The sequence below is a fragment of the Mercenaria mercenaria genome, chromosome 13 (assembly GCF_021730395.1).
Source record: "Mercenaria mercenaria strain notata chromosome 13, MADL_Memer_1, whole genome shotgun sequence".
Lineage (NCBI taxonomy): Eukaryota > Metazoa > Mollusca > Bivalvia > Venerida > Veneridae > Mercenaria > Mercenaria mercenaria.
Window position 1 is genome coordinate 71,613,525 of NC_069373.1, and position 27,651 is coordinate 71,641,175.

At 35.1% G+C, this 27,651-nt stretch overlaps 1 protein-coding gene and 1 long non-coding RNA gene across 2 annotated transcripts; both read left to right on the top strand.

Annotated features, from left to right (window-relative positions):
• The first annotated feature begins 4,149 nt into the window (after positions 1-4,149).
• Positions 4,150-20,838, top strand: LOC123529221 (uncharacterized). The gene is made up of 7 exons (XM_053522222.1): positions 4,150-4,325; positions 6,094-6,179; positions 8,996-9,240; positions 11,055-11,190; positions 16,090-17,832; positions 19,117-19,226; positions 19,831-20,838. Exons 2-7 carry the CDS (start codon positions 6,101-6,103, stop codon positions 20,002-20,004), a joined length of 2,487 nt encoding a protein of 828 aa, XP_053378197.1. The 5' UTR covers positions 4,150-4,325; positions 6,094-6,100; the 3' UTR covers positions 20,005-20,838.
• Positions 20,839-24,813: 3,975 nt separating this feature from the next.
• LOC123529958 (uncharacterized) lies at positions 24,814-27,454 on the top strand. Its single transcript, XR_008366855.1, has 3 exons — positions 24,814-25,518; positions 26,531-26,650; positions 27,278-27,454. It is a non-coding gene; the product is annotated as an uncharacterized LOC123529958 (long non-coding RNA).
• Positions 27,455-27,651: the final 197 nt, after the last annotated feature.

The following is a 27,651-nucleotide window of genomic DNA, read 5'->3' on the forward strand; positions in this document are numbered from 1 at the left end:
AATAAAACGATAATTGAATGGCTTTCCATTCGTCAGTCAAAAACTATTAGTCCTTAGTCCTTGGTACCTAGGACAACTCAGTAAAAGTTGTTATGTGTAGTCTGTTCCATTGGTCTAAACACAAGTCATGTGATTATCAATAAAAAGTTGTATTGACTTGTGGGCAAAGCAAGAAACACTTTCTAACTTCCAGTTGTGATGTCAAACGATAACAATGTAACATAATACACAATTGTAAGACCAAAACACAGATAAAATGACCAACAGCTGAAAAAGTTTGAATTTGAGTAAAAAAAAATTTTTCAACTGACCTTGATAATAAACAATTGTCGTCTTTTAGGTTCAGGCTTTTTGAGGATTTAGCAAACTGGGAAAAATGATATCAACTTTGACCAGATTTCATGAAAGGTCTTCTTTTGAAGGTCTCTTATAATGTAGTTAGACAATATTTTGACAGGAAAATTTTATGCCATTCCTTTATTAACGGTTCTACATACTTTGTCACGTTTCAAATAATTTTTATGTAGGTAATTAAGTAACGGCTTTATTTAAAATGGATAACATATATGGCTTTGGATACATATTTTCAAAACTGGACTGCATACCGTGGATATCTATGTACCTAATATCAACCATAATGTAATAAACTATAAACAGATATAAATACTTATGCAATGCAAAGCAGATGCTTTGTTGTGAACATGAATTGGACCATGCAAATGTCGATGTCTGTTTGTTGTTATGATAATTATGTGCACCTACACTTGATACTAGTCAATGCTACAAAGTTTTATCAAAATCCAACCAGCAGTTTAGAGGAGGATGTGTTGACAATGTAATACAAAATCGAAAGGCAGTAACTCTAAAAATCATCCAATATGTCCAGCTACACATTAAAGGTGGACAATCACATTTAAGCGACATTTTATGACATTTTTCCCACTTTGTGTATTCTGTTAGAGAGTGATATATTATAAGGAACAAAAAGACCCATTATGTAGTGAAAGATGTACGTTTTATTAATGTAATTATTCCCCTTTAATATCAAATCCTTTACAAAGCCGGGTATTTTCTTTTTTCATTATAATCTCTAGTTTTACATTTGCATTTGATCGATATTGGGATATTTCACTTGTGACATTCTGAATCAAAAAGCAAGTTTTAAAACTGTGTCCACCTTCTGAATTCATTTATTTCCAATCCGTCTTGGTTTCCCAACTATAATATAAGAAATGTAAAGGGAGATATAAGAAATGATCAAATTTGCATTTCCAGTGAGTTTCAGCTAACTAAATAGTTGTTAATGCACATCTTTAACAAGTATAATACAAAATGTTCAACATTCATATCATTCCATATGCAAAGTATGTTTATCACATTTATACTTACGCTAAAAGAACTCTTTCTTGGTTGGGCAGCCAGGACAGGGAAAACAAATTAATCAAAATCTAACTTCTATTAAGCGCTACGTGAACACAAATAGATCAGATTTTAAAATTTCAAACAAATCCGTTTCTTGACCAAAATTTGATTAAACCGGTATACGAATTGATCAGCGATTTTGTAAAGATCAAAGGGCTGTAACTCCGTGAAAACTCGTTCAGGTGTAAAATGCGTATGCGTAAATAAGGCGGTACTGACGTTTCCTATAAATGCTTAGTGATAGTATATGGTAAGTATATTGGGGGAAAACCCTTTAAGTGACCATAAGTCACCAACGAATAATTTCAACGATGTCTCCACCAGAGGGCATTTTCACCAATATGAATAGTGCTACGTGAAACAAGAGAGAGACAAAATGCATGCAGTAATTGGGCTTGAGAAACGCCTAGAAAATTCAAGTACTCGGAACAATATCAAAGATTTCTTATGCTTAACCATGAATGTCGTATATAAATATATAAAAGAGTTTGAGACACTCAGTACTGTGAGGTAGTGACTTCGATCATAAGGTGAGACAACAGGAAATAAATCTATACATTACAGTTAAGAGCATCATTATTGTATATTATGACAAATTACTTATGATTTGGAAAAAAAAACATTCTTAGTTAGATCTGGGAAAAGACCAAATGAGTTTTTAAAGAAGATGTTGTCTATGAAAACGTCAGAATGACGAAACCTGCCGAGCGCTAAAAGCGCAGTATGTAGTAAAAGAGAGAGCCTTTGTGCGGTTAAGATTCAATTTTCAGAAAGACTGTTTTTATGCCTTGCCAAGGCACCACGAACAGTGTTTCAGACAAAATGCAGCCTGGCGAATATTTTGTTTGGCTGCATAGGATTACATTGTACCGTTGCAAAATCTCGGTCCGATCGAGGAATCCAAAGAATAAGTTTGTGAATGGGGGTTAGAATTTGTGGATTGCGCGGCCATTTAGAAATAAGACTTTGTGAACAACGTGGCATGGCTGCGTTCCTGGTAAACATTATTTTTTCGGGAAAAAATCATGATATGAGCCGCGCCATGAGAAAACCAACATAGTGCAATTGCGACCAGCATGGACCCAGACCAGCCTGCGCATCCGCGCAGTCTGGTCAGGACCCATGCTGTTCGCTAATGGTTTCTCTGATTGCAATAGGCTTTGAAAGCGAACGGCATGGCTCCTGACCAGACTGCGCGGATGCGCAGGCTGGTCTGGATCCATGCTTGTCGCAAATGCTCTACAGTGCTTTAGGGTATAGCGGATTTTAGGGTATAGAGGATAGGTTGATAAATTTTACATTTAGGCTTGAATTATTGTATAAATTTTCATATCATTCTTTTACTGGCATGCAAACAGACATTCTGACATACATTTTAAATATTTGCTCATTGTGTTATTTTTCATATGTCATCAAATGTAAAATAAAGCTATCCCCTATAGACTAAATCAGTGCATATGTAAAAAACGTCAGTGAATGAAAAGTATTTGATAGAAATTTAAAAAGCTGAATGTTTTTGAAAAGAGAATACATTGTTATTCTGATTTATAGTAAAAAAGTCTTGGAAAGTTTGTTAAGATGTGGATTTTAAACTAATAATGTAAAAAAATGACCAAAGCTATCCTGTACACCCTAAATCAGCTCATATGTAAACAATGGCGTGGAGAGAAAAAACACATGAATTTCTATGAAAAGCAGACTGTTTTAAGAATAATAGATGTTTTCTGTCTGATATACTAAAAAACCTATTATTGTCATTTCTTTGAATTGGAATGCAGGAAAAATTAGTTAGCTATCCGCTATACCCTAAAGCACTGTATGTTGGTTTTCTTATGGCGCGGCTCATATATGGCAACCGCTAATAGGACAAGCCTTAAAATGACCAAGAATATCCGGAAATAGCGTTGATTCATGAGTAGCCCAGTATCCAACCAAGGAAAGAAATTGAGCTATAAGCCGTTCAAGGCAAAGGCTGAGCTTAATCGTGTTGGAGTCATCCAAAATCCAGCAACGGATGTCATTTTTGGACTGGATGTCCCGTGTGATCACTGGCCAGCTAAGCCCAAGTAGCCAAGTTTATAGGTGTGCCGAAGATAGGAAGATTAATAGAAGTATATCTCTGTGGAACACAGAAGAATCGGCAGGAAATGGACGACAGGTATCGGAGGATCGGGCTGATGACGAAAACGTTAAAGTTGGATGATATTTTCTCAGTCGAGAGAGTTATATAGGATTCACACCTGCGGCTTGGCATACAGTCATACGATCCATTGTAAAAAGGTTGTGGAGCAAACAGTTTTAAATGGATGTCAATGAAACTTCATACATAGGCCTATATTCTTTCTGGGGTGGACAGAGGTCCCGTTCCCTTAAATTTGAGTGAAGTGTAGAAGTGCGTGACTTATTTTGTCCTGGGGTTCTCCTCCACTCCCCAACCAACCCACCCCGCCAAACAGGAAGAAATATTTGCCTCCTTTATTAAGCATCACTTTCAAGTAAACTAATTTAATGTATTACAAAAATAACTGAACGGGGGAAATAAGTTTGAACTCTGAAAAAAACAAAACAGTTTTCTACAAAGGTTAAAAAAGTGCGTATAGGATCACAACTTAAAATCGTCAAAGTTACTTCCCTTGATGCGAAAATAATTCAAATCCTACCTCCCTTACATGTCGCTTCAATTTATGGACTAGAAGCGCCTATCCAGGTGACAAATAAACAACAACTTGAACGACAGGTAAAGTAGGTCAAAAGTAGTAGGAAATACCTTGATAATGACATCAAAGATGGCTGCCGACAAAATGGTATTGTTTTTGGACAAATGTTAAAAATGATGTTTTACGAATGCCACACATGATGATTGAAAACTGACTGAGACTTTCAGTAAATACAAATAGATACAGGTAATTTGATGAGAGATAAATTTTGTCATAATCTGATAAAAGTGGATCAACAAAATGACAACATAGTTTTTACTTGATTTTAGGGGATAAACAGGTTAACGTACGCTGGCTTCTACGAACGTATGAACCACAGGCTGATCATTTCAGTATAAGTTTATATCTCTGTACCTGAAAAGAATCTCATTCCTGAAGATGGCTAGCTGCTTTATAATGCTTTGCCAACTGAGCAAGACACACGGTGACACACTGGCCTTAGTTTTTGAATAATTTTTAGCCAGTTTTTTATGTGCCCGCAATGAAAATTCACCGATGACAAACAAATCAGGTCTAGGAAAGTGGAGTATTTACAGATTATCTGTAAATTTACAGATAATCTATAAATTTACAGATTTGTTCAATCTGTAAATTTACAGATCAAGTGTTTGAAAACTGCTAAAATTATATTTAGACACAAAATCGCAGCTTGAAATTAATTGATTTACTTATGGTATGTATAAATAAAGGTCAGTTGTAACTTTCAGTCATTTCTGTTGACTTTGATTTTTCTGAAAATGCCAAAAAATCAAAGTCAACAAAAATGGCTGAAACCCACAAATGACCTTAATTTATGCATGCTGTAAATAAACCAATTAATTCCAAGCTGCGGTTTTGAGGATAAATGTTATTTCATCAGTTTTCAAACACTTGATCTGTAAATTTACAGATTGAACAAATCTGTAAATTTATAGATTATCTGTAAATTTACAGATAATCTGTAAATACTCCACTTTCCTAGACCTGCAAATGGCTGTTGTCTCACTTTGTGATGCAAATTAATGCAATCAGGGATGGCTTTGTACAAAATTCTATCATTTGTATTTCAAATTCCACTAAATGGCATTTATTGTTTCATATTTTGCATTTTACAATTAGTTATAGCATTTATTATTTACATACAGTTGTCATTTGACCAGTATTTGGAATTTTAAGCATTTGGCAATCAACATGACACACTAAGCACCAGCCTTCTATATATTATACATGGTGTACTGTAGCATTATCCTATAAACTTGTGTGCTGGTAAAGTTTTGACCCATTTGAAATTCACACCATTGATAACCTGGTGATAAGGCTTCTGAATGAATCTGCCAAGTTACCTTAGCAGGGAATGCACATTACTAACAACAGTTAAGGCTTGTGTTCTGTGTGGCCCCGTCTTACTAAAAGACAGTATATCTGAAATGTCTCCTCCATATATCTCATAAAAGCAATATCACATTGTTGTGCATGGTGTATATTTTTCATGTCATTTATGCAACAAATTATGCTATCACTAACAAAACATCATACATTTGAATGGTTAGAAACAACTTAAAATTACTTTACTGAAAAATAACTTAACCATATATTTTTTGTTTCATCACAGGCCTTTTATCTTTACACCTCTATATTCTCGTACACTCATGATGCATGAGCACTTTGGAATTTCGATTACCATGACAACACAAATAACATTTACTTGTAAAACAGGGTAGAATTTGATTTGCCTTAGATAACTGAATTACAGTATACTAGTTTCTAGTTTGTGTATGACCATAAGAAAATCAGTGATTTTTCAATATTTTAAACTATTAATTATGAAATAAATGTATAATGTTTGCTATTACAGGTTTTTTACATGGAACAACGCATTATTTATTTCTGAGAGTTCAAAAATGAGTAACATAGAAAAAAGTAAGATTTACTTTTTTGAAAATTCTGCATCACTTTGTATCTTTAATATTTCCAGAAGTAGAATGGCTGTGATGGGGAATTTTGTGTTGACGTTGCTGTTAAATGTATTAATACAAGGTGTACAGACTTCCACAAGAGACAGTAAGTATTTAGATTATGCTTTTTGCTTTGGATTACTTTGATAAAGTCACATATGAAAACAGGCTGGGACTTCCAACTGATCAGCATAGTTTGTTTTGGTAATTTTAGCCCTTTTCAAGTTTGGGCTTTAACATGAATATACTAAGGGGCTTCTGTGGCTGAATAGTTAAGGTAGTTAACACTGAATCACTTGCCTCTTGCTGCTGTGGGTTTGTGGTGTAGAGTTCTTCATGCAAGTAAGGCCTTCAGAGTTACATAAGCTTCTGCCCAGGTACACACCAATGCCTGAACAAGTCCATGCTTTCTGTAACCTGTTTATCTAAGAAATGAGTTGAGGTTGTAACTTGCATTTATAAACAATAATGAAACAGTAAAGAACAATATCATAACTGGCATTTTTAGCTCGACTATTCGAAGAATAGTCTAGCTATTCTACTCACCCTGGCGTCGGCGTCGGCGTCACACCTTGGTTAAGTTTTTGCATGCAAGTACATACAGCTATCATTTAAAGGCATATAGCTTTGAAACTTATTAATTCTTTTTCTAGGTCAATTACCAACCTCACTGGGTCAAGTTCCATAACTCTAACATGTATTTTGAGCAAATTATGCCCCCTTTTGGACTTAGAAAATTCTGGTTAAAGTTTTATATGCAAGTTACTATCTCCAAAACTAATGCAGATATTGAATTGAAACTTGACATGTGTCTTCGGGGTTATAAAACTAGTTGATAGCACCAAGTCCCATAACTCTGACCTTCATTTTGGCCAAATTATGCCCCCTTTTGTACTTAGAAAATTTTGGTTAAAGTTTTGCGTGCAAGTACATACAGCTATTACTAAAAGGCATATAGATTTGAAACTTATTTTTTCTTTTTCTAGATCAATTACCTACCTCACTGGGTCAAGTCCCATAACTCTGACATGTATTTTGGCCAAATTATGCCCCCTTTTGGACTTAGAAAATTCTGGTGAAAGTTTTGCGTGCAAGTACATACAGCTATTACTAAAAGGCATATTGATTTGAAACTTATTTTTTCTTTTTCTAGATCAATTACCTACCTCATTGGGTCAAGTCCCATAACTCTGACATGTAATTTTAGCAAATTATGCCCCCTTTTGGACTTAGAAAATCCTGGTTAAAGTTTTGCGTGCAAGTACATACAGCTATTACTAAAAGGCATATTGATTTGAAACTTATTTCTTCTTTTTCTAGATCAATTACCTACCTCACTGGGTCAAGTCCCATAACTCTGACATGTATTTTGAGCAAATTATGCCCCCTTTTGGACTTAGAAAATCTTGGTTAAAGTTTTACATGCAAGTTACTATCTCCAAAACTAATGCAGATATTAAATTGAAACTTCACATGTGCCTTCGGGGTTATAAAACTAGTTGATAGAATCAAGTCCCATAACTCTGACATGTATTTTGGGCAAATTATGCCCCCTTTTGGACTTAGAAAATCTTGGTTAAAGTTTTGCGTGCAAGTACATACAGCTATTACCAAAAGGCATATAGCTTTGAAACTTATTTATTCTTTTTCTAGGTCAGTTACCAACCTCACTGGGTCAAGTTCCATAACTCTTAACATGAATTTTGAGCAAATTATGCCCCCTTTTGGACTTAGAAAATTCTGGTTAAAGTTTTGCATGCAAGTTACTATCTCCAAAACTAATGCAGATATGGAATTGAAACTTAACATGTTTCTTCGGGGTTATTAAACGAGTTGATAGCATCAAGTCCCATAACTCTGATATGCATTTTGGTCAAATTATGTCCCGTTTCGAACTTAAAACTCTTTCGATATTTAACATTTTGGGTAATAATTTCCTGCTTCTGTGACAATATTTCGAATAGTCGAGCTTGGCTGTCTTACGGACAGCTCTTGTTTTCTGTGAAATCTCATATCATTCTAGTTGTGATATGCCTAGACGTTAGTCAAAGAAAATGCAAAAAAGCATTTTCATTAATAATTGAGATTTCATTTGGTTCACCTAGGATTTAGAGAAATTATTACTATGTTCTGCTTATGAGCTAGTTTCAGAGCTTATGTATTTTACAGATCTTTGAATTGTGTACAAAAAATACTCTTTGATTTTTAATGTATTGTGTTTGTGGACACAGTCTTGTTATATTTCCAGTCCTTTGGAATCATGCAGTAAATTCAATATCTAAAATTTTGATTCAGCTTAAGCAGGTGTTAGGAAGCATGAGGATGTTGCATTTTCCATAACCTCTCATTAACAGACTTAGTCAAACAAAGTCTGCTATTATTTTGCTTTATTTATATCTTCATATTATTTCTAAATGATAGGTTTACATGCAGAAATTCTATTATTACTATGATATCATTGAATGATATTAATTAATTACTGTTCCTGCGCAATCATCTAAATTTGCGGGCAAGAATTTTCATTGTTTTGACCAAAATGGCTTTTTCATGGAAATAAGAATTCGAGGATTTCAAATTTAATTTTATTTTGAATATAAAATGAAAGGCATATTACATGTTCATTGGGATTTGGTTTTGTGGTTTGAGTCAATCACGACATCCATGAAAATTAGTTCCCCTTGAATATCAAAAATTTCACAGTATATATTATACCTAAAGTAGTAGTGATGTAGTGCATAATGTTATCGCAGCTTGATTGGGAAACTGTTGTTTGAACCCCACATGGGATATAACTAAATGTCATAATTTACCAATACTGGTTTTCCATAACCAGCAGCATAGACTTTAGTAATTTATCCGAATAAGCTTCAAATTTTCTTCAGTGACAGTACAGAGGATTGGTATTAACTTATGCTTTTACAGTTTTCATGGATTCGCCCACTGCATGTGGCAAGACGTTTTCTGCTGGGGATCGGGAAGAGTTCCGTGTAAAACCTCGAGGAACTGTTGGTGTGTCAAACCCTCCAACCAGTTGTGCAGTGTACTTCGAATCCAGTCAAGCAAGTTCTAACTACAAGTTTGAAATCGTTGTAGAAGCAGCCTCATTTCGTGATTGTGGCTTGCAGCTGCGTCTTTTTGATGGAAGGAGTACTGGTGGCAGTTATCTGGTAAGAAGCTGTTGTTAACTGTTCAGTTCAGAGTTTGTACTCAGATATTCCAAAGGAAAGCATACGTCAAATACTTAATAAGGTACTGGTGTTCATGTCTTGGTTGCAAAAATAATTATAGCACTACCATTGTGCTGGTGTTTAATACGACCTATATTAACTTTTTCTAATTAGGAAAAGTATGGTATTGTTTTGCTATGTTGTTCTGTCTGTTGGAAAACACAGCTTTCAAAATCTCATAGGATGATTGCCCGTATTGTTTTGAGGGTTTTTAAGTCAAAGGTCAAAGTCAGTGACCTCACAGCAACAAATGCATATATAAGATGTTGAAATGTAATCCTTGCATAAAATTTGAATGAAGAATTTTTTTATAATTATTTTACAAGTCTTTCTGTTAAAAAAATTTAATCAAATCGTAGCTCACCTGAGCGCACAGTGCTCAAGGTGATCTGTTGCGCTTGCACTGTGTCCGTTGTTGTCTGTCATGTGCCATCCTTATGCATCATAAGCAGTTTGACTGTTAACACTCTAAAGGTTACAATTTTAGCCCAATCTTAATGAAATCTGGTTAGAATGTTGTCCTCAATAAAGCCTCGCAGGAGTTGATTACTGGGTTCAAAAAACCGTGTCATTAGGTCAGTTAACAGGAAAATCTTGTTAAAACTCCACAGGTCACATTTTCTACATCATATTCATGAAACTGTGAAAATGTTTGTCACTTTGAAGGCCAGTCAAATTTCAAATTTGGTTATATGAGATAAAAAACTAGATCACTTAGTCAACTTACAGAAAAACTGTGTGAACACTTCAGGCAACATTTTCTACCTCATCATCCTAAAACTTTGTCAAAATGTTTGTTTCTGTGAAGTCTAGTTCAGATTTAAGCACGATAGTCGCCACATTTTCTGCTTGATTATCATAAATCTTTGTCAGAATGTTTGCCACTATAAAATTCTAGGTCAGGTTTAGAATTGGAATACCTGATATCAAAAACTAGGTCACTAGATTAAATCATAGAAAAACCATGTTAACACCTACTTCATCTTCATAAAAGTTTGTCAGAGTGTTTGTCTTAATGAATTAATGTCAGATTTGAAACTGGATTGTCAAGGTCAAAAACTTGGTCATTAGGTCAATTGTTAACACCGAAAATGCCACATTTTCTACCTGATCTTCATGAGACTTGGTCAGAATGTTTGTCTGTTTAAAATCTAGGATACATTAAAAAATTGTATCTGGGTTGCTTGGGTGAAAAACTAGGTCACTTGGTTAATTCTTTGGAAAAATTGGTTATGATCTGCCTATTTTCCTTTAAACTCAGTCAGAATGTTTGTTGGTAGAATATCTAGTTTTTCTTTCAGAATATTATTTAGGTTGCAGAAATGCTCCTAGTGTGAACTTAATCAAGGATACCTGTCCTGATGACTGAAACCATTGGCTGCTGGGCCAATATTTATTAATGAAGAGTGCACAAGTGCACTTTTAAAATCTTATCTGAAACTGAACTTCACACAATAGCCCCATGGATATAAATTTTTGAAATAAATGAATTTTGTTAGTTTGTTAAAAACCATAGCCAAAATGAAACATTTTTGTGCCATTGAGCCAGGTTGTTTTCAAAGGTTTTTGCATTTCTTTGTGTAGTCCACCCTAGTATGAAAAGATATTTATGTCTTTATGTATAATTCAAAGAAACAGCTCTGGATGGAAGGAAGTTGTCTTTTGGGGGTTTTCTGCTTTTTAGAAGTATTGTGAACAGACATTGAACTGTATGTTAGTGCATACAAAATGCTTTTTTTGGTTTCAAATTTTAGAGGGTGCTGGGATGTGGTTCAACAACATCTACTGCTCAGTTCTATTCAAAAGATAGGGCAATATCACTCATGTTGACCAGGACTCAGAACCAGTATTTCTTTGGAAGTGATTTCCAGCTCAAGATCCAACTTTACCGTAAGTTGGAATGGTGTAGTTTAGCTTTACTCTAAGTTGGAATGGTGTAGATTCAGCTTTACTATAAGTTGGAATGGTGTAGTTTCAGCTTTACTATAAGTTGGAATGGTGAAGTTACAGTAAGTTTGAATGGAAGGGTGTAGTTCCAGCTTTACTGTAAGTTGGAATGGTGTAGTTTAGCTTTACTATAAGTTGGAATGGTGTAGTTTAGCTTTACTATAAGATTGAATGGTGTAGTTTCAGCTTTACTGTAAGTTGGAATGGTGTAGTTTAGCTTTACTCTAAGTTGGAATGGTGTAGTTTCAGCTTTACTATAAGTTGGAATGGTGTAGTTTCAGCTTTACTGTAAGTTAGAATGGTGAAGTTTTAGCTTTACAGTAAGTTGGAATGGAATGGTGTAGTTCCAGCTTTACTGTAAGTTGGAATGGTGTAAGTTTAGCTTTAATGTAAGTAGGAATGGTGTAGTTTCAGCTTTACTGTAGGTTGGAATAGTGAAGGTTTAGCTTTACAGTAAGTTGGAATGGTGTAGTTTCAGCTTTACTGTAAGTTGGAATGGTGAAGGTTTAGCTTTACAGTAAGTTGGAATGGAAGGGTGTAGTTCTAGCTTTACTGTAAGTTGGAATGGTGTAGTTTCAGCTTAACAGTAAGTTGGAATGGTGTAGTTTTAGCTTTACTGTAAGTTGGAATGGTGTAGTTTTAGCTTTAATATAAGTTGGAATGACGTAGATTCAGCTTTACTCTAAGTTGGAATGGTGTAGTTTCAGCTTTGTTGTAAGTTGGAATGGTGTAGTTTCAACTTTACAGTAAGTTGGAATGGTGAAGTTTCAGCTTTACAGTAAGTTGGAATGGTGTAGGTTTAACTTTACTGTAATTTGGAATGGTGTAGTGTTAACTAAATTACAGTAAGTTAGAATGGTGAAGTTTCAGCTTTAATGTAAGTTTGAATGGTGTAGTTTTAGCTTTGCTGTAAGTTGGAATGGGGTATTTTTTAGCTTTATAGTAAGTTGGAATGGTTTAGTTTCAGCTTTACTGTATGTTGGAATGGTTTAGTTTCAGCTTTACTGTAAGTTGGAATGGTGTAGTTTTAGCTTTACTGTAGCCTGGAATGGTGTAGTTTCAGTTTTACTGTTAGTTGGAACGTGTAGTTTCAGCTTAACAGTAAGTTGGAATGGTGTAGTTTTAGCTTTACTGTTAGTTCGAATGGTGTAGTTTTAGCTTTAATGTAAGTTGGAATGGTGAAGTTTTAAGTTTACGGTAAGTTGGAATGGTTTAGTTTCAGCTTTACTGTAAGTTGGAATGGTGTAGTTTTAGCTTTAATGTAAGTTGAAATGGTGTAGTTTCAGCTTAACAGTATGTTGGAATGGTGAAGTTTTAGCTTTACAGTAAATTGGAATGGAAGGGTGTAGTTCCAGCTTTACTGTAAGTTGGAATAGTGTAGTTTCAGCTTTAATGTAAGTTAGAATGGTGTAGTTTCAGCTTTACAGTAAGTTGGTATAGTGTAGTTTCAGCTTAACAGTAAGTTGGAATGGTGTACGTTTTAGCTTTACTGTAAGTTGGAATGGTGTAGTGTTAGCTTTAATGTAAGTTGGAATGGTGTAGTTTCAGCTTTACTGTAAGTTGGAATAGTGTAGTTTCAGCTTTAATGTAAGTTAGAATGGTGTAGTTTCAGCTTTACAGTAAGTTGGTATAGTGTAGTTTCAACTTAACAGTAAGTTGGAATGGTGTAGTGTTAGCTTTACTGTAAGTAGGAATGGTGTAGTCTGAGCTTTACTGTAAGTTGGAACGGTTTAGTTTCAGCTTTACTGTAAGTTGGAATGGTGTTGTTTAAGCTTTACTGTAAGTTGGAATGGAAGGGTGTAGTTCTAGCTTTACTGTAAGTTGGAATGGTGTAGTTTCAGCTTAACAGTAAGTTGGAATGGTGTAGTTTTAGCTTTACTGTAAGTTGGAATGGTGTAGTTTTAGCTTTAATATAAGTTGGAATGACGTAGATTCAGCTTTACTCTAAGTTGGAATGGTGTAGTTTCAGCTTTGTTGTAAGTTGGAATGGTGTAGTTTCAACTTTACAGTAAGTTGGAATGGTGAAGTTTCAGCTTTACAGTATGTTGGAATGGTGTAGGTTTAACTTTACTGTAATTTGGAATGGTGTAGTGTTAACTAAATTACAGTAAGTTAGAATGGTGAAGTTTCAGCTTTAATGTAAGTTTGAATGGTGTAGTTTTAGCTTTGCTGTAAGTTGGAATGGGGTATTTTTTAGCTTTATAGTAAGTTGGAATGGTTTAGTTTCAGCTTTACTGTATGTTGGAATGGTTTAGTTTCAGCTTTACTGTAAGTTGGAATGGTGTAGTTTTAGCTTTACTGTAGCCTGGAATGGTGTAGTTTCAGTTTTACTGTTAGTTGGAACGTGTAGTTTCAGCTTAACAGTAAGTTGGAATGGTGTAGTTTTAGCTTTACTGTTAGTTCGAATGGTGTAGTTTTAGCTTTAATGTAAGTTGGAATGGTGAAGTTTTAAGTTTACGGTAAGTTGGAATGGTTTAGTTTCAGCTTTACTGTAAGTTGGAATGGTGTAGTTTTAGCTTTAATGTAAGTTGAAATGGTGTAGTTTCAGCTTAACAGTATGTTGGAATGGTGAAGTTTTAGCTTTACAGTAAATTGGAATGGAAGGGTGTAGTTCCAGCTTTACTGTAAGTTGGAATAGTGTAGTTTCAGCTTTAATGTAAGTTAGAATGGTGTAGTTTCAGCTTTACAGTAAGTTGGTATAGTGTAGTTTCAGCTTAACAGTAAGTTGGAATGGTGTACGTTTTAGCTTTACTGTAAGTTGGAATGGTGTAGTGTTAGCTTTAATGTAAGTTGGAATGGTGTAGTTTCAGCTTTACTGTAAGTTGGAATAGTGTAGTTTCAGCTTTAATGTAAGTTAGAATGGTGTAGTTTCAGCTTTACAGTAAGTTGGTATAGTGTAGTTTCAACTTAACAGTAAGTTGGAATGGTGTAGTGTTAGCTTTACTGTAAGTAGGAATGGTGTAGTCTGAGCTTTACTGTAAGTTGGAACGGTTTAGTTTCAGCTTTACTGTAAATTGGAATGGTGTTGTTTAAGCTTTACTGTAAGTTGGAATGGTGTAAGTTTAGCTTTACGGTGTGTTGGAATGGTGTAATTTTAGCTTTAATATACGTCGGAATTGTGTCGTTTCAGCTTTACAGTAAGTTGGAATGGAAAGGTGTAGTTCCAGTGTTACTGTAAGTTGTAATGGTGTAGTTTCAGCTTTACTGTAAGTTGGAATGGTGTAGTTTCAGCTTTACTGTAAATTGGAATGGTGTAGTCTTAGCTTTAATGTAAGTTGGAATGGTGTAGTTTTAGCTTTACTGTAAGTTGGAATGGTGTAGTTTCAGCTTTACTGTAAGTTTGAATGGTGTAGTTTCAGCTTTACTGTAAGTTGGAATGGTGTAGTTTAAGCTTTAATGTAAGTTTGAATGGTGTAGTTATAGCTTTACGGTAAGTTGAAATGGTGTAATTTCAGCTTTAATATAAGTTGGAATGGTGTAGTTTCAGCTTTACAGTAAGTTGAAATGGAAAGGTGTAGTTCCAGTGTTACTGTAAGTTGGAATGGTGTAGTTTCAGCTTTACTGTAAGTTGGAATGGTGTAGTTTCAGCTTTACTGTAAATTGGAATGGTGTAGTTTTAGCTTTACTGTAAGTTGGAATGGTGTAATTTCAGCATTATTGTAAGTTGGAATGGTGTAGTTTCAGCTTTACAGTAAGTTGGAATGGAAGGGTGTAGTTTCAGCTTTACTGTAAGTTGGAATGGTATAGTTTTAGCTTTACAGATAGTAGGAATGGTGCAGTTTTAGCTTTACAGATAGTTGTAATGGTGCAGGTTTAGCTTTACAGATAGTTGGAATGGTGCAGGTTTAGCTAACTTGAAGGCAGAATGGTGTACAGTAGTTTTAGCTTTATTGTAAGTTTTAGTGTTAGTTGGAATGATGTAGTTTTATTGTAGGTATTTTTTTTTCAATACTACCACTGTATGCTATATTTTTACCATTTTCTTAAATGCATAATTTTATTGGAACAAATAGTCAATTTCATCAGCTTGGCATAAAGATAAACCATATTACCATGACCTGACTTGTACAATATCCATGCCAAAGGCTCCCAAGGTCAAGGTAGCACATGTGAGTCAATGTTGATTATAATTGTCCCAGTTTGTGTCTGTTCCATAACTATGTCATCCATCAAGAGGTTTTTACAAACTTTGCCACAACCTGTCATGAACAAAACTAATATTCGTAAGGTCGAATGAAATCAAGGTCACTTGTGGTGATGAAAAGTTTATAGGTTCCAGTGCTGTGTCCTGTCCATAAAGAGATTTTTAATAAACAGGTAAATGTTTACCATATGAGCCATGCCATGAGAAAACCAACATAGTGGCTTTGCGACCAGCATGGATCCAGACCAGCGTAGTCTGGTCAGGATCCATGCTGTTCGCTGTCAAAGCCTATTGAAATTAGAGAAACTGTTAGCGAACAGCATGGATCCTGACCAGACTGCGCGGATGCGCAGGCTGGTCTGGATCCATGCTGGTCGCAAAGCCACTATGTTGATTTTCTCATGGCACGGCTAGTATTATTCACATCATGGTCCCTGACTCTGAGTCGTAGTGTTGCTTGGGATCATATGTTTAAGGGTATCAGTAAGTTTCATGGTCCATATCTTTGTCGTCCATGAAGGGGATTTGAAATGTTAATATTACATGAACATACGGCACTCTCAAGAACCAGGTCCCTAACTCTAGGGTTAAGGTTACCTTTTAGGATTAAAGATTAAAGAGTTGATTTAATTACGATATGAGGGGCATGTATGAATGTGCATAAAAATTTCTTTAATGTAATATATTTTTTACTTCAGGTGACACTGAAGGTAGCGATGAGTACATTGGCATATACAAATTCCCGGCTGGAGCTATCATAGGCATTGTACTTGGTGTAATTGTTATAATTGCAGCAGCTATACTACTTGGATGGTGTTACAAAAATGGGAGATTACCAGGACTTAGTCCATACGAGTACCCAACTACCACCGTCACAAAAGCTAGTACAGAAAATTTATCCAGATCTGAAGCTCAGCTTGATGGGGTGGGGTCAAAAAATGGGGCATTTGTAGCTTGGCATAATACAGAGGGGAAAAATGTTGAATCAAGGAGTAATTTTAACCTTGAAGATTCACAGATTTGGGAGTCTTTGACTAGTATAAATACAAATAATACAAAGAAGGATAATTTGAAGCCTGTTGGTAGAGATAACTGGAATGGTAGAGGGGCTAACAGGGGCGGGCTTTCACAAAATGATAAAAATCGAAGGGATAATAATACAAAAAGTTTTCAGAGGCTTGATCCAAACCAGTTGTCTAATTCCCCAAACACTAGGATAAGAGGTCGTAAAGATGGTCAACCAGATTACGACAAAAATCAGAATTACGGTAATGATAAAGATACATACAACACAATAAATGATTTGGAACGAGAGCCAGTTGATCGGGCCGGTGATAGGCTATTAAAGGGAAAGGGTACTTTTGGTGCTGATAATGAAAAAGACAAAAAGCGAACTTCTTCTGGTGTGTTTGTAAATCCAGATAAAGAAGGATATATGTATGATTACGAACATGTACAGAAACTGTCTGGTGATAGTGAAAATGTCTCTAAACCTAAAACTCAGGATTTTGCATCAGAACTTCAAGCTGCTATAAAACGAGCGAGCTTAAAGAGACAAAAGTCGGAAAATCAGACAGATAGTGATGGCCAGGGTTTATCAGGGAAAGAAACTCAAAATGAATCATCAGAATTCAGTAGTAGTGCTGCTTTAAATAAACAAACTGATGGTGAAATGACTGGTCCTGATGCTCAGTCTTCACCAAAACCAAAGAAAAAGAAGCGGAAGAGTTCAAAGGAGAGAAAATCTCCAAAACCACATAGAAAACATAAGAAAAAGGACAGTAATGAAAATGATGAATCTCCAGATTCTAAATCAAGTAATGTAAATGCTGACGGAGAGGAAGAGCCACCGGAGATTTTTGCTCCAATATTCGGAGACGAAGAGGTCCCTGAGACTGCACACCAATACCAGCCTGGTTACCAAGGCAACTATCCACCTGCTGCACCATTTGACCCTAGATATCCAATGGGTCCCTACCAAGCTGGTATGCCGGGGGTGTATCCTCCTGGTATGCCATACCAGCAAGCTGGTCAAGCACAATGGTACGTTGAAGCCAATCCTAATGGTCAACACAAAATGGCATTTGCCATGACAACACACAGCCAAAGTGATGACAGCTTGCGGGACAATCTAGCCCCTAACTACACATCCACCCCATACTACCCTACGCAAGGTCCAAGACAAGGCCCTAATGACATGTCTATGGTACCGGCGGGTACAATTCTAGATGACCCAAGATTGCCCGACCCAGGCACGTCTCTTGTAAGATACGATGATGACCCTCTCTCGGGTGTAAAAACATCACAAGTTGTTTGGACTGATGCAAGAAAAGATCCAACAGATCCACCGCCAGATTCGAGCTCACAGATAACTAGAAAAACAATAACAAGAATAACAACTAAAGCCACTGAAGATGAACTTCCAGATGCCCCAAATCCTAGTAAGACTTTATACTTTGTTTAACTGTAAAATCATTAAAATTTCATGGACTACAATTTGTAGTTTTTGCCAAAATGGCAGTTTCATTGGAACAAAAATTAGTAAATTTTAAATTCTAAGTTTAAAGTGAATGGGAATGCTACTTGTTGGTTGGAATTTAATTTCATACATTAATTGAACATGAATTCCATGAAAATTAGTCCTGTTGCACTTTATGTGGTTTCAGCATTCAAAAAAAATGTTTAACTTTTTATGCCCCCGAAGGTGGGCATAATAAGATCCCACTGTCCATCAGTCTGTCCGTGTGTGTGTGCAAATTGTGTAAATTCTTGTCCGGGCTGTAACTCAACATTCATAGGGGGATTTGAAAATAATGTGACGCAAATGTTAACCATATTGAGAAGGTGTGTCATGGTTATGACCCGGGTCTCTCAGGTCAAGGTCAAGGTCACAAGCTCTAACCCTAAACCTTAACCCAAACAAATGTTCATCTAATCCCAAGGGTTGCTTCTGGGGCATTTGTCACTAATAGTGACAGCTCTTGTTTTAAACTTTACGCTTAACCACCAATTCATTGATCTTGTCAGTACAGGTCCTGCTAGAAATCTTTAAAAAGGTCAAAGTTTCTGCGTTAATTTTTATCCCAGTAGAAATTGGTTTTCTACAGTTGGAGACATTTGCAATTTTCATATACTTTGAAATCATAGTTGTAGGGGGAGTAATTTATTTTGATTTTGTGGTTGCATTAATCGATGAAATCAAATCCAACTAAATAAAATTTCAGTTTATTTTATAATGTAATGTCCACAGATGCATGTCTCCATAAAATAATTGCTGATGTCAAAACTACAAAATTCTATGATCATCGTGACATGAAATTGAAATATTTCATAGGACTGTTTTGCATAAAACTCCCATTTACAAGAAAAGAAAAAAACATGGAAAAGTTCAAAATTTGGATTAAACATAATTAAAACTGGTTACAATGTGTTTTTAACTGAAGTCATAATCTATCAAGTTCCATGTCATTAACCCATAGCCTGCTTAATTTCTACAATGAACTGGTCCATCATTCAAATTGGGCAGTACCATTTATTATATGAAAGGGTGTTCACTGAAAATTTACAAACTGAATAGCAAACAGTGCAGACCGTGCAAGCTGGTCGTGGTCTGCACTGGCCGCAAAGGCAGAATCTTTTGCCACCAGCAGGCTAAAGGTTAAGTTAATCTTACATAGTCAGAATTGCATCAAAGCACATGTAATAATATTTCTTTATTTTGACAGGTTTACAAGATATGTCATGGAGAACGGCACAAGGGATCCAGGAATCAAGGGGCCACGAGCCGCCATTTATGTCACCAACAAAAAGTGCTTACCAGGCTAATGCCATACAGGTAAAAATAACTGAAACAAAATGTGTTGTAAAGTACTAAATGTTACTAGAAATAGTTAAAGGGGGCGGGAGAGGGTGCTTGATGGCTGAATTGTTATGATTGCTGACTTTGAAACACATCCTGAGGTTGTTGTTTTAGTACCTTGCTTCACATAGAATACTTTCATGTCAGGAACTCATCCACATTGCTTACAGAAAGGCGACAGTTCTACCCAGGTGTCTACCCATGCCTGAAATAATTCTCAGAGGGGCTGGAAAATCACTATATATATGACATAATTGTGTCAGTGTGATGTTAAATCAACAAAAGAACCAGTCATGGTTTCATGCCAAAGGACTTCAGCAAAGTATTAGATTTGAATATGCTATCTGTTGCTAGGTAACTAACCAATATTAAAAATGTGATTGAAATTATGTCAGTTGTTGGAAATATAGCAGGATTTTTTTTTCAGCTTTTGTTACCATTGTATAAAAGTCATGCATTTTACTCACTTAATTCAAATTTCATTCTTAATAACAAGAACTGGGTCGAAAATTCAAAGAAAAATTTCATTTCTAAAAATTACCAGAACTTTACGATATTTATCGATTATATTTTTTTTCAGTATGCTACAGAGACCCCAGAGAGATCAAATGCAGGTTACTATATGGGTTCACATCGCAGTGCACCTCACCAACCAACCTATTTACCAGCACCAGCTTCTGTTATACATGAGGCACCAAAAATGAACAATGCAATACGAGACAGGATAGTGCTACATTCAGAAGCAGAAGCCTGATTGTAATGCTCACCTTGACCTGATTTAGTGTCATAGAGACTTTAAAAGTGATAATTCTAGTGCTAGGACTATCTAGTGCAAGTGTACCTGAAATCAAGAAATGCACCTGGATATTTCAAGAAATACTTGTGAATGATTCTAGTGTTAGAGCCTGTTTTCTAGTGCAGAAGTACCTAAGTAAAGAAATGCTCCTGAATGGTTCTAGTGCAGAAGTACCTAAGTAACGAAATGCTCCTAAATGCTTCTAATGCAGAAGTAATTAAGTAAAGAAATGCTCCTGAATGGTTCTAGTGCTTAGTACAAAGTACTGAAAGTGACAAAATGCTCCTGAATGGTTCTAGAACTTAGTACAGAGTACTTAAAATAAAGAAATGCCCCTGAATAGTTCTAGTGCTTAGTACAAAGTACCTTAATATTGGAAATGCTCCTGAATGGTTCTTGTGCTTAATACGAAGAACCTAAAGTAAAGAAATGCTTCAGAGTGAATTATAATGTAGTGCTACAGTACTTTAAAAGCAGGACTATGTTCATGAGATCTCTATATTTGGCACTGCTTTGTGAAGGTCAGTATTACTAACTAACTTACAAGTGGACATCTTCATTTGAAACAGGGTCATTTTGAATTGTCTACAAGCTTGCTTTTTCACATATAATGTCTCAACATGATCAGTGGAAAAAGAACCATTGGAACATTTTTTTCGCGACTTCTTTTGTTTAAGAATACTTGAATTATGTAATTGTTCACTTTGTATAAATTGTACAGAAAGTCTACAAATTTTGTTTGCTATGCAAAGTAAAAAGCTTCAAGAATTTAAAATGCTCTTGTCAAATCCCGTATGACTTGATGATACAGGCTGACTGAGCCATCCTCTGTTTTGGGCATTCTATTGGTACATCATGAAGATCTACACATCACCTTTTCTTAGCCAAGCATTAATTGAGATATTATTTATGTATATGTACAGTAGATTCCATATATTTAGTGATCAGCAAAAATTGTGCATAAAACGTAAATGTATGTCCTACCAAACAGTGATAAAAAGGATCTTGGTAGACACTGATTTTGTATACACACAAAGGTATAGCAGTATTTTAGATTTTCAAATTTCTGACTTTTAAGTGTATGAAGCAGCCTTTCAATGTTTCATGTATCTGTTTATATCTATACAAGTACATAAATCTAAATCTCAAAACATTCCACAGTGATAGAACTGCTTATACGTTTGTATTTATAAGTTAGTGATTTATTTTATTTAAAAAATCAGTTTTGTTTTTAACTAAGTGCATAATATAGTTGTATAGTCATCTGGTGCCATTTTCAGATCACAATTTAGGTTCACAATTTCTCAACTGGTAAATGAGCCTCACTTGAAATTGTATTTAAAAAATAATTTTACCACAGGTATAAAATATTGAATGATACATACCGGTATACAGCATCAGGATAGAGCATCCCTAAAAGTAGTATTTTTTACAACATGAATAAAAAGTGCATGCATGATGTTATACCAGCAACACAATCTGACTAAATTACTTGATCTTCTAAACGAAGATCTGAGAATGACCCATTCACATTCGTCTTCTGTATATTTTGGATTTCCAATATTGTTTTTTTTTCGCTAATCTATTTTTATTTGAATCAATCAGACGACTTGTTCGAATGTCAAAGAAAAAGAAAAATGTGCAGTCAATCCAGGGCTCGCACCCGGGATCCCTTGCTTACAGAGCAAGTGGCCTATCGACTGAGCTAACTGGCTATCATTACGACATAAGAATTGTTAATATCAAAAATCAAGGCTAACTATAGATTTGCAAAATGTTGTAAGTTAAGCTCTGATTGGCTAATGAAAGGGTTGTCAGAACGAGGCTATCAATAGCTGGTTCTCAGATCCTAAGCGTAGTGCAATAGGAGTTGTACTTTAGTCAGATTGACCAGCAACATTTACAGGAAGTCGGGAAAGTGCTTCCACAAATTTTAACAGTTTTGATATATTTGCCTCAGTGTACTTAAGTTTAGCTACAGCACTGCTGGAAGTCAAGGATAACTATCTAGATAACTTGTAAAGGTTGTAATATTTTTTATGTCCAATGCCATGAGCAGAAGAATATTAATTTTATGCCTTTGTTGCAACATTGCAAGTATTGTAAAATTGTTATTTTTGAAGAACAGTTTGATTCCTATTTTGATTGAATGACGTTTTTTTTGTTTTGCTGAAGCTGTTCCTTGTTTGACAAGATTTTAATATACAAGGCACTAGGTTGTCTTGTTTTAGTAATGTACAGACAATTTTTTATTCATAAAATCTTTTCTTATGTTAAGAGCTATTTTGTTTGAAATTTGTTATTGACATTAATTACACCAACAGTTTAGAAATTATTTTAGATCTTTAGGAATTTTGGTTTTTAGATTTTATCACTGCATTTAATTTTTCTTCATTCATACATTTATCTAGTGCAATAGCATACATGTGAACTTAAAGTTTGTACATAATACATGTACCCAAACGAAAAAAATTATTAACAAAACACTAACAAAACACTAGCAAAACATCAACAAAACATATTTTGATATTTTGTTAGGATGTTTTGTTACTACAGCATTTAACAAAACACCAATACTGTACTTCCAGGATTTTAGATGGTTAGTATTTTGTTAATGTTTTGTTATATCAGTAATGTTTTATTGATGTTTTATTACACTTTGGAGAATGAAAACCATGTTTTCTTAGTGTTTCATTACACTTGAATTTGTACATGCTATATTTTGTTGGTATCTCATTTGACTTATAGAAACAGGAGCTTTTGTCTTGGAAAGTTGGACTTAATTAGTAAAATTTTGGAATGGAAAATAGCATGAAAAATAATAACTTAGAAAGCTTTTGTGATGGAAACTATAGTCACAGAATTTTTGGGAGGTATTTCTTGTGAACATAGAATATTTTAGCGGCCTCCGTGGCCGAGTGGTTAAGGTCAATGACTTCAAATCACTTGCCCCTCATCGATGTGGGTTCGAGCCTCACTCGGAGCGTTGAATTCTTCATGTGAGGAAGCCATCCAGCTGGCTTACGGAAAGTCGGTGGTTCTACCCAGGTGCCTGCTTGTGATGAAATAATGCACGGAGGGGCACCTGGGGTCTTCCTCCACCATTAAAGCTGGAAAGTCGCCATATGACCTATCATGAGTCGGTGCGACATTAATCCAAAAAAGAAAAAAAGAAAAAAAAAAAGAATATTTTAATGGATAAGTATTTTTATGACCAACAAGAGCCATGTTAGACATGGCCAATCCCCCCGCCGGGCATATTATAATTGAAGGCTAAAGTTCCTGGCAAGTTAGTGTCTGAAAGTATTAATTTTGGGGAAAGCTTTGAAGAACCATTTAGTTGTGGTCCGCATCAGGGGTTTTAAAGATGTGGAAGAAAGAATAAGTCAGTGGTGAGGTGGTTTACTGCTAAATTTTATTAATTTTCATGAACAGTAAAGCTATGACGTTTGTCTATATGGCTACTGTAAAAAGAAGGAATGGAAAGCTAACAGAGAACACTAGTGCCAGAATGTCACAATATATGCCCGTCACAGCAAATTTGTTTACTCTAGCAGCTGTATTTGCAAATGGAATTTTAATTTTGTGGTTGTTTAGTAATCATTGTAAGTCTTTTGTTTTTCTTTGTTTAAGTCCACGCAAAAATCTTTACCAGGTAGAGATTGGTCAAAATACACCTCAAAATTGGATGTAGCATGCATGTTGTACTACAGAAAAGTGGTCTCGATTTTTCCCTACGACTAGTAATGAAAAAGTTACAATAAAAGCTATTTAAAGTAACAACAAAGGGAGGTAATTCTAAAGAAGGGAACTGCGCATGACACTTCGTCTCATGATGGTGTATAATTGTGCCAAGTTACATCAAAATCCCTCCATGCAAGAAGAAGAAATGCTTCGGACAAAGTCATTCTTGTATCTGACCTTTGGCCTCTAAGTGTGACCTTGACCTTAGACCTAGGGACCTGGATCTTGCGCATGACACTCTGTCTCATGGTGGTGAACATTTGTGCCAAGTTATATCAAAATCCCTCTATGCATGAAGAAGAAATGCTCCGGACAGGGTTTTCATTCTTGTATCCTTTGACCTCTAAGTGTGACCTTGACCTTAGACGTAGGGACCTGGTTCTTGCGCATGACACTCCGCCTCATGGTGGTGAACATTTATGCCAACATATATCAAAATCCCTCCATGCATGAAAAAGATATGCTCCGGACAAATTTTTTTAAGAAAATATGATAAAGGGGAATAACTCAAAAAATAGGCAAGGCAGAGTTATTGTTCTTGCACACTGCACTTCCTCCCAATGTGTTCTATCAGTGTATGAAGTTTGAAGAAAATCCCTCCAGTACTTTTGGAGTTATGATCCGGACAAAATGTTTTAAGAAAATAAGATAAAGGGGAATAACTCAAAAAATAGGCAAGGTAGAGTTATTGTTCTTGCACACTGCACTTCCTCCCAATGTGTTCTATCAGTGTATAAAGTTTGAAGAAAATCCCTCCAGTACTTTTGGATTTATGCTCCGGACAAATTTTTTTAAGAAAATAAGATAAAGGGGAATAACTCAAAAAATAGGCAAGGTAGAGTTATTGTTCTTGCACACTGCACTTCCTCCCAATGTGTTCTATCAGTGTATGAAGTTTGAAGAAAATCCCTCCAGTACTTTTGGAGTTATGCTCCGGACAAAGATCGTTGCGGACGCACGCACGCACGCACGGACGGAGAGCATTTCTAATATCCCCTTCGCCTTTGGCGGGGGGATAATAACTACAATAAACTTAATTAGATAGGTAACAAAACAAATGGGATTAAAACATGTATTGTAATGCAACTTGTATATATAATGTATTCATGCACCTTGCAGTAAAGTTCATTTTGAACTAATTAAAAATTTATTGAAATAATTATCATTACTTTTTCTCCTAGAGTAACACCAAAAAGAACATCACTATCAGTAGTTGCATAGATAATATTGCAATTTTTTCCACCTGGCTATTAAGGGGTGATAAATTAATCTACTGCAGTGTACATGTTGCTTGTCTCACAACAGGAGATTACCACAGACTGATAAGATCTTGTCTGCTTTATATTTAGAATCTCTACCAAGAGGTCAGCCAATGAAAATAAAGTCAGTGAACTACTTCTGGGGGCTGTGCATGTACCACAAAAAGTAATCCTTAACTTTTGGGGGTTTTTTATCAGAGTAACCTTTAAAATTTATGTGTATCTAAATGGAATAAAATCTTACTCTAGTACAGAAATAGTTTCAACATCCTAGATGTATCCTTCATTAGCTGACTGTAAATGACACATTTGCCCAAGAATATCAAAATTTCAAATCTAAACAGGAAGTTCTTTGAGAGCAGGATGGAGTTATTTCACTACAAAGAAGTTTATTGATATAGCTCTTTGTTTACTATGTGCAGTTTATATTTAACATGGAAGTTTAAGAGTAATGAAAAGAATACAAATGGTGAGTCAATATAATTTATTCATTTTCCAACAATAATCTAGATTACCTGTAACTAGTAAATCATGGATTCAAACTGGAAGCAGGTTGTTTACTTTTTGTTTGGGTAGCTTTCACAAATGACTTTTGCTTCACATATATTTTTGTTCATATGCTTTTGTTTTGCAACTATTAAGCAGCTGTATTTTTAGTTTATCATGCTTTTAATTTACTAAAAGGAAAAGTGGATATTTTTAAATGAAATTATTCAACGGAGACAAAAACTTTAAACCAGTAGAGTTATCTCCCCAATTACAGGGTAAACAATGCTACCAGTCTGCTTACCATGGCACTGTTTACTTCAGTCTGTAAATTTAGAGAATAATATTTTGCTTTAAAATTAGTGTTTTAACCTGTTTTTTAGTTATTAATTAGTCTATTGGTGTTGCACACATTTATGTTAAGGTAAATGAAAATTATTTTTAACAAAAAGAATTGTTTATGGATTATTTACTTGTTGTTCAAAATGATTATATGAGCCACGCCATGAGAAAACCAACATTGTGGGTTTGCGACCAGCATGGATCCAGACCAGTCTGCGCATCCGCACAGTCTGGTCAGGATCCATGCTGTTCGCTTTCAAAGCCTATAGTAATTAGAGAAACTGTTAGCGAACAGCATGGATCCTGATTGTAAAGCCACTATGTTGGTTTTCTCATGGCACGGCTCATATTGTTTATTTATAAGATTGGGGTAATTATTAAAAACATAACAAATGAGTAACTTCTCCAAAATACTCAAATTTATTAATTTAATCATGTTCATCCAGATAATTCTTTTAATCTATTAAAGAGTACAATGTAATAAGAATAAAGACTAATGTAACCCTCTATTTGCTATACATTTGGAAGAACTAGTGACATTTTTTGGCCCCATCATCACAATGTATACAGTTTAAATTTTAGTTCGTTGACATACCCAATAATAAACCAAATGTTTTTATGAATGTAAGTTTTAAACTAAATCTATTTTTCAGGTATTCCCGTATAGCACCATATGTGTATATTAAGTATGGCACACATGAATGAATTGGGACCTTCGTTATCAACGCATTGTGTTCAAAGAAGACTTAATGAATCCAGCAGTTCAAAAACATGTAAGTATACTGGCATTATGTATTACTATATACATGTACACACTACCATAGTTGTATGTTTGATTGTGGGCAATTGAAAAATTTTCCCCGAACATGACTTAATGGAACAATTTTAAAACTTATTTCCAGCAAACTCATGGCAGGTTTTATAATTATCTCCTTTATATCAAGTCCAAATCAGTATATATAATAATTAAAAATACCCAATTAAGTAATCACATGACAGTCAACATAACTTGAGGTGTAAGTGCAGGTAACTGGCAGAAATTAAACTATGTTACTATTTATTATAACAATATGGTAATGGTAATAGCAATGCATAAGTCCAATCTATTAATCATTTCCCCAAAACATTGAATATCTGTCTGCCATCTTTGGAACCTTATTCTATATCAACATTTGAAATCAAATTAAAAAATACAGTTTCTTGAAAACATAACAAGTAATGTTATAATTATTACTTGCTTAAATCTGCAGTGCTGCCTGTATCATAAAGATGCACTATTTTGAATACCAAAAATTACCATGTATGATATTAATTTAATTTTGAAACTATAAACAAAGGAAAAAAACTAACGAAGAAACTGCTTGTATGGTTTAATATCTATTGGTTTATTACATCTACAGGTTTTGCAGTGAGACGAATGGTGGCAAATGATGGCTTTGTGGCAGTTAGTGAAAAACTGTGGCATTTTACACTGATGGTGGCTAACATTTACAGAAAATTTCTCAACCAATAGTGACATTCAGTTGAAAGTAGTAGCATATCTTACACTGACTATACATCAGAAGATTGTTGAAAAACCCATGGCAAAAAGTGGAAAATACTGATATACTTCAATGACTTTGGAACTGAGTAGAAAATGGTGACATTTTAGCACCATATTGTGTGTATACTTTTTCTGGCATCCGCGCAGTCCGGTCAGGATCCATGGTTTCTCTGGTTGCAATAGCATTTGAAAGCGAACAGCATGGATCCTGACCAGATCGAGCAGATGCGC

Bases quoted from the DNA above. Each gene is read 5' to 3' on its own strand.
- LOC123529221 (XM_053522222.1), top strand. From the start codon at position 6,101: ATGGCTGTGATGGGGAATTTTGTGTTGACGTTGCTGTTAAATGTATTA. The intron at 6,180-8,995 runs GTAAGTATTTAG...ATGCTTTTACAG, and splicing joins ACAGACTTCCACAAGAGACA to TTTTCATGGATTCGCCCACT. The intron at 17,833-19,116 runs GTAAGACTTTAT...TTATTTTGACAG, and splicing joins TCCAGATGCCCCAAATCCTA to GTTTACAAGATATGTCATGG.